Source organism: Ctenocephalides felis, unplaced genomic scaffold (genome assembly GCF_003426905.1).
Source record: "Ctenocephalides felis isolate EL2017-DRISC unplaced genomic scaffold, ASM342690v1 CF-g0.4_SCAFFOLD_00990, whole genome shotgun sequence".
NCBI classification, from domain to species: domain Eukaryota; kingdom Metazoa; phylum Arthropoda; class Insecta; order Siphonaptera; family Pulicidae; genus Ctenocephalides; species Ctenocephalides felis.
The window spans coordinates 6,592-14,811 of NW_020537144.1; the positions used below are offsets into that span (position 1 = coordinate 6,592).

The following is an 8,220-nucleotide window of genomic DNA, read 5'->3' on the forward strand; positions in this document are numbered from 1 at the left end:
GAATCCATCAAGATCTCTCAAACCAAGTTAATTCTAGATGGAAAACGATTAGTTTTAATTTTGGTGGTAATGGCACTCATAAACTATTTGATTTAAATGAAAAAAAAAAAACATTGTATGCGTCTTTTAATTGCATGATAGCTCACTCAATTTACACGCAGAAGTACTTCTTTTGAAGCTTATTATGAGAACTATAAAAACCCATTTTCATAATTAACTTAATATTGTTCCTAGAACACTGTGAAATAGCGATTTATTAAAATGTTTATTGATATAATTTTGTTCAATACATGATTTTCGTTAAAATGTATATTTTTGAAGATATTAGCAAAAAGCGATGAAAAACGCGAAAAAGAAACACATTTTCAGTAGCCAGTAACTTGAAAAGCATTTGCTTTTTTGAAAAACATTATTAAACATTATTCTCTTATAATTAGTTCTTTTATCGATACCCAACGTTATTTTGAAAAAAGTAAAATTACACCACTGAAAAGAAATGTCATCCACCCGAGAAGTGGTAAAGGAGTCTAAATTGTTTTCACTTCTGAAGAGTAAGATAAACCTAGTTCCAAAATTCCAAACGAAATGGAAAACAGTAAAAAAAAGTGCAGACCGAAAGCGCTTCATTGAGCAAATATTCCGTACCCAATGACAAACATTTTTAATTTTTGACTCAATGAAACTTCTAAATAATTTTTTTGTATTGTGACTTAGTATAGTAAGGCAAAACAACTGCAAATTGAATATTTTTGAGCGCAATAACTTATGGCTCGTTTCCTTTGCACGAATTCGTACGGCGAATCTGTTAGCAAAGTGCGCAAACAAAATTTTTGCAAGCAAAAGCAAACAACGCGCAGTTGAGAACACGATTCGCCGTGCGCGTCAGACGCATGCGCAGACTGTCAAACGCATGTTATATTATTTGCATCTTATATTAATTTAATTTTTGGCACATCTCAGCTGCTTTTCGGCAATAATAATGTAGACATTACATTTTCCTTATTTATAATCATGAATTTATTATATTTTAATATTGCCTTAGCCTATAAGTGAATAGAAATGTTTGGCAAATGACAGTTGTCATTTGTTTTTAATGTCAAACCATGCCTTAAATATTTTAAAGGTCAAACAATGATAAGCGGGTTTTTGTATTTTTTCCATTTATTTCTACAATCTAACTATATTTCTGTGAATCAAAACATTCTAGAAAATTTCCCGAACAAACTTCAGGAAGATTCATGAAAATCCGAATTATAGTTTAGGAGTATTAATGAAACTTACATTGTTACAGAAGAATTTTATATATAAGATATTGACAAAAAAGGTAATTCAATCCTTCTTATTTTCAGATAAAAATGTGATGAATGAAACTCTAATGAACGTTCGATTTTTTACGAGACATCATGAAGTAAGTTTTTGCGATATGAAATTTTCTGAATTTTTCAAACTCGTATTTAAATTGAGTTAAAAAGCAAAACTCATAACAAATATTTATTTTATCCAATATTCAATTTTTCAAACTTATATTTAAATATTTTTAAGTTTTAACATATATGTTTTTTTCATTGATTGAATATGCTTATTCTAGTTAATTTATTTATTTATAGTTAGAGAAAGATCGTGTAAGAGTTTGGCTCTGCCTCTTTGATCTCTATCATAGGCAATTCTCAAAACCAAATGCGGAAATCACAAATTATCGCAGAAAACTTTACGAAGATGCAGGGATATTACGTAAGTTTTCGATACATTTTAAGTTAGAATAATTATAATAGATTGTATTATATTATTGTTATAATAGATTTAATTATTTTATAATTTTAATAATATTTTTTCATTTAGATTTTTTATTTTTCTTATATTTTAAGTAAAATTTTTGTAGTGTGTCTGTTTCTCATTTCTGTTTTCTTGTTATTGTCTTTATAAATATCTTAGTAGAGTCAAATACAATTTTACAATAAACAAACAAATGTTAAGAAATTAAATAGCAACCATAAGTATTGAATCAATGAATCAATCAATCAATGAACTTTCACATACATATTAAATCGACATAGTGCTAGAAAGAAGTACTCTTCATATTATAATTGAATAGCAATGAAGAGTATAATAAACATTAAAAAAATCTGATTCAAATAAGAAACAGACACTCTCACTTTATGTGCCCTATTCGATTTCCGACTTGAAAATCAATTTAACAAGTTTAACTATTCAGGAATATAAGAAAACTCTCACTTTAGTAGGCAGACAAAACAATTTCCTTCTTATGTATTCTATAATGTGTAAAGGCTTGTACTTTTTGATTCTCACTTCAGTCGATTCTTGATACCCGAATTATTAATAATATCTAGAATAGCAAAAATAATCTCTGGTTTAACGAATAGACCAAGTACAACAACATATTTTAAAAATTTCCAATCGTTATCTATGAAAATGTATTTCAAAAATTATAAAAATACACATCTACAGAAACAAAAATTACAATAACAAATTATTATTCTCAATAATTGAACTCAGATTTGACTCAATTTGAAACAAGGGTTGATACATTGGATGTCGTCTATAGACGACGCTCGCAGCGAAAGGGTTGGACGGTTCCTCGGAGGACCGGGAACGTTTATTATAATTGCGAAAAATATGCGACTCTCCGATGCAATTAACATATTCACTACTGCGCACGCACATGTTGCGTGAAGGTGTTGTCAATAACCACATGCCGATTAGAGTAGCGTTTTTACTAAAATAAAATGCCCAAATTGAAATTTTGTACTTTAATTATTTCAAACAAGAATCGTCTTTATCATCCTATTTTAGTATGTATTTTCACCTAACATGGTTAAATTTTGTATTAAACGAATAAAAAAGTTTAGCACAGTTTAGTGTAAGCAACATCAGGTTAGCAGTGAGGTGTATTAAGAAGGCTTGATATGTTTAGACACCAGGTTTACTCTCTTTTAGCGAAATTTAAAATATTTATTTTGTAGCTATGCTGTTTTTTGTGAATTTATATGACAATTGTAGATTATATTTTAGCCATAGATGAAGCGCTTTGGACAGAAAGGATAAAATTGGCCGCCGAAACTTCACGAATTCGTATTAAAAACAACTCTCTGCATTTGTCTCAGCTTTTGCCGCCACATCTACGAGACGAACGAGTCACCTCTGCAATCAACAACACCGATAAAGTCACATGCTGGGTTAACTGTTTTAAATCAAAGTAAGGACAGTATTTTTAACAAATAAAAAAATCTATTATCAAATGTTTTTATTTGGAACATTGCATTGAGGCGCTTTAAACTAAATCTTGTAATAAAAAATGCTTCAAACGTGTGAGTGTGCGGATACAAATTTTCGTCGACGATTTCGGAAGGCAGGTCTAACCGTTTCGAAGATACGGGCAAAAAGTGCCAATAACGGTAACTCAGCTTTTAAGAGAACGGAGCGTCCGATTTTAATAATTCAAACATTTTACTTGTATTGACAAGATGAACAACTGATTAAATTTTTGGGACGGCAGGCCCAGCGTTTATGGACTTTCAATAAAATAATTATTAATAAAAATATAAAATAATTATTAATAAAAATAATTATAAAATAATTATTAATAAAAATATAAATATAAATAATTATAAAAAATTGGCGGTCAAAAATGTTTATTGGACATATGTATGATACATCAAATTATCAATATTTTATAGAGATTTTAATAATGCGTATTGTGTACACATTTTGTGTATTTTATGTACAGTACGAGAAGTTCCAGCAATTTGTCTTAAGGCGCGATGTGCACCCCACATAAAAATGCTAAAAAGGATAAAAATAAAATTACAAATATACAAAATTAAATTATGCAGAATAATATACGTAGTAATATGTATTAATTCAACTTACAGTTATATTCTACCGACATGTATCAAAAAACTTCACAAATTCTGATTAGGGTTTGACACTTTTTAGAAACAGGTTTTAGGAGAAAATTAAGAAATTTGAAAACCGTTTTTTTAGTAGTAAATACTGGTTTTCAATGTATGAAAACATTTTGTTAGATGTTATTTGAATAACAGTTAACAAAAATTGATAATTACAAATGTACCTCTTTAAACAAATCAATAGCCGGCGTTCGTTTCACTAATTTTCTCGAAATTTTCTGTTATTTTTATATTTGAATTATTTGATCCAATAGTTCTTACTTACAAAATTTGAAACCGGTTAGACCTTTAAAAAAATTATTTGAAAACCAATTTTGTTTTTGTATATATCTACCTAATTGTAATATTTGCAGCAATTTATAGATAACTACTATTTTTTTCGTATATATCCCTCTTACATCGTTTATTCAATTTATGTCATATAAATGTAGTATATAAAATTGTACAAAATTCAATAATATTGGCTTAATGCTCTTTAAAATTACAATTGCGTATAAATAATAGTTTGGGCGCGAATAACTGTAATAATTTTTTATATCTTTTATCTATATTAAACTATTGGATTAATTGACATGAATATGAAACAAGTTTGTTCAGAAGTAATATACAAATAACGTACACCTAGATTAACTCGTTTTATGTTTAAATCGATTTTAAATGTCCTATTTGTTATGCTTTTATTCAAGTGCATTACTTGAATATATTATTCATAATTATTTGAAAAAAGATACTATGGATATACTAATAGAAAATAACTTTAGGTCCAAGCATTTTTTTGGATTTGATCCAATCCAAGATTGATAAGAATTGAGGTCTATCCAATTTTTAAATTCGATAAATTTCCAACATTGCCAAATTTCGGATTTTTAGGATTTTCGTCTCTTAAACAATAAAAGTTGGTCGAGCAATTTCCATGCAACACTAAGGACTACAATAACTAATTTATTTTCAAATTTTCAGACTGAAGCAAAAATAAATCTGGCTAGTAAGTAGGAACATGCGGTTTATCTTGCTTTTGCACAAATCTTGCAAATCTGGCTTTAAATTGCAAATCAAAGCTATCTCTAATTCTGTTAATTACGACCAATCTTTACACAATAATAATTTTGTGGTTTTTAACTGATCTCTTTCAAAGTAGCTTGTAAGTAATATAACCAAAAATTATTTTTAGATCCAAATCCGATGTTACTGAATGCTTATGCAAATTAGGACTTAGCGAATGCACCGGACATGATCGTGGATTGAATGTAGATCAGTATAAATTTGATACTTTATGCCCTAAATTCATGGTATGCCGACCAAAGGTGCATAAATCGATAAATAATTACAGTCTTCATGTTTGCTAATTATTTTAATATGTAAAATTTAATATTTAAGCAAAGACAAGCTGTTGCGCAGTCTTGGTTGGTGAAGAAGCATCATCTCATCTTGCAGGATAGAGCATTTTGTATTGGACCAGTGGTGAGTCATTAAGATAGATAATTTTAGATCTCTATTTTTATAGTTAAAGTCGTATGATTGCTCTCGTACTATAAAATTACTTACAATATTATAAATTATTACTAAATATAAAATCAACTCAAACTTTTCATTTTCAGATATTCAGCTTAATATTAGAACATCACGAATTAGGTGGATGTGTTTTACAATCTCATGTGAATTCACCTAGGACAACTGCTTATTTAGCTAATATCATTCACAGTAATAACAGAGTGCTGAGGCTGCTTGCATTTGGAGCTGGGGATAAGTAATTGACTTTATTTGATAATATTTATAAAATGTAGAAACAGCATAAAGCATTTATTTTTCACAGATAAATTCAACAAAATAATAATTGTGCATACATTTACGATATAATTTTTATAAGAATATTTAGGAGCACAACTAGTGTGAAATTTTGAAAAAATCGATTTTTGTTTTTTTTTCATATTTCGGTAGATTACACCTTTAAAAATAACATATTAAAATTTCAAATCGATATCTCAAATAGTCTTTGAGTTACAGCCATTTAAAAAGTATAAATATAGTATATAGTACAACGATCATTTTATCTTAAACGCGTTTTTCTCGAAACAGCATTTTCCGAATTTGCTGCAGTGATTACTCAAAAACGAATGATCCGATCACTATCAATTTTTTTTCACCTGTTTTGTATATAGTTCTCCGTAAAATGAACTATCGATTATGTGATCGGATCAAAAATCGAAATTGGGCAGTCGAAAAACGACCAAAATTTTGGGTAAAATTCGCCTTTTTTTTAAAAAAAAACGCCGCCATTTTGTCAATTTTTGATTTATTTTTTATATCGTAGTTCATTTTATAGACAAATTATCTAGTTTAACGAGAATTATTTTTTTTATTTCATCCACGTAGAGGCCGGAATTACTGCAGCAGTTAAGGCCCATTTTTTTGTCGCGCCGTTGGAGATCGACGATAACTTAAAAAATATTTAATAATTTTTTCTTCAAAAATTTTACTATGTATTTTAAAGCATGTATAAATATATTTCTAAAATTTTTAAATGATTGATGAAGTAATTTTTTATTATAAATTCCCAAAAATCATCTTTTTTTAGGCGGTTACACTAGTTGTTCCCCTTAAAGTATTTTGAATTAAGATAAAATGCAAAAACTAAATAAACTAATTATCTTTTTTGTTAAATTTCAATTTTGTTACAACTAGATCGTGAAAGGATACATTTTTTAATATAAAAGTTGACTAAGTTACGCTCTATGTAGTTTCAAAAAAATTCTCAACATTTCTAAAAAACAAAAAGTTCAAAATATATCAAAATTTTCAAGAAGTAATTTGTTCAAAAATTGCAAGTTTCAAAATTTTTAAGAAAGCCGATTTTTAATATAAATTAAAAAAAACGAAGTCTATTTCATCAAAATTTAACGGCTTTTAAGTTATGATAGATGAAGTTCCAGCAATTTGTCTTAAGCCACGATGCCATGCACCACTAGTTTATACGTATCAATTATTGAACTATTGATTTTCAGAAAGCAAGAATACGATAAATATTTCAGCGATTTAGGAATAACAAATACCACTATATATCCGCAAAGACTAGTAGATACTTCGCCTGAAGCAGAATATTTGGAGCACGTCGTAGCTGTATTCGCCTGCCCACCAAATTCATATTCTGGAGTGAAAGACCCCGTAGATTTAGGTAGTATATTGTGCAATTATTATTATAATTTTTAATTGATTAATAACAAAGTTTGAAGATGATTTTTGGGAGATATTTGGAACTTTGGCGTAATTTTGGATAATTGATTAATAAAACTAATGGTTTATTATGATGAAGCTGTATTTATTAATCATAACAATGAAACTACTTTTATTATCAGCTGCCTATAAGTGCTTTCTTCATATTTTCAAAGCGGCAGTCGTCGTCAAATTGATTTAAAAAAAAAACGAAAAAGGTACCTTTATCACGTGCGTAGTAGCTGTGTCCGCCACTTTGAGTTTAGTCAGTCCCCATCTCATGTAGGCAGTCGTCGTCAAATTGATTTGAAAAAGGCGAAAAAGGTACCTTTATCACGTGCGTAGTAGCTGTATCCGCCACTTTGAGCTTAGTCAGTCCCCATCTCATGTAGGATAGTTATAGAGGCCTCAATGCACAAAAGCTCAGATCTCGTCAAATACAAACGCCGATTCTACTTTATTTATCCTAAATATTAAATTATTAATTAATCAATTTAATTTGTTATCATATTAGCTTGCAGCCGAGGTGGAGACCTGAGCGTTCTACAAGCATTGACGGAAGCCGATATAAACGAAAAAGGCCGCGGACGAGTTTCAGAAATTCTTCGCGAAACAGCGGAACACTTTGAAGTTTGCAATGTCTAGACCTCAGGTAAACTTTCTTGTTTTCTTTGGAAACCTATTTAATGTTAAACTAGTGGTGCATGGCATTGTGCCTTAAGGCAAATTGCTGGAACTTTCCGTACCGAAAACTAATTTTTAAAAAATAACTTTGCAAAACTTAGAAAAAATTAGATTTTGAGAAGTTTTGAAATTTTTGAAAAAAAAGATTTTTTTTTTTAAATTTTGATTTTTTTTTCTAAGCAATCGCGCTGCATAGCTGGTTTGGAGTCGAAATATTAAAGTGCGCAAGCACCGCGTAGTCGTGTAACGTGTAAACATTAGTACGGAAACCCATATAAATGTACACAAAATTTGTACTCATTTTTATAATCATTATAAATAATCTGATATTACGATATACATATGTCTAATGTTCATTTTTGACCGCCAAATGGCATTATTTTTTACTTTTCTTATTGGA

The 8,220-nt window shown here is 29.0% G+C and overlaps 1 protein-coding gene across 1 annotated transcript; it reads left to right on the plus strand.

The window, feature by feature from the left end:
- Positions 1-1,349: 1,349 nt before the first annotated feature.
- On the plus strand, positions 1,350-7,781 carry LOC113365412 (the record flags this gene model as incomplete). Its single annotated transcript, XM_026606978.1, has 8 exons — positions 1,350-1,408; positions 1,608-1,731; positions 3,031-3,214; positions 5,098-5,215; positions 5,304-5,387; positions 5,525-5,673; positions 6,929-7,098; positions 7,651-7,781. Coding segments are annotated over 8 exons (1,019 nt in total), but the record flags the coding sequence as incomplete, so codon positions are not given.
- Between the last annotated feature and the right edge of the window lie 439 nt (positions 7,782-8,220).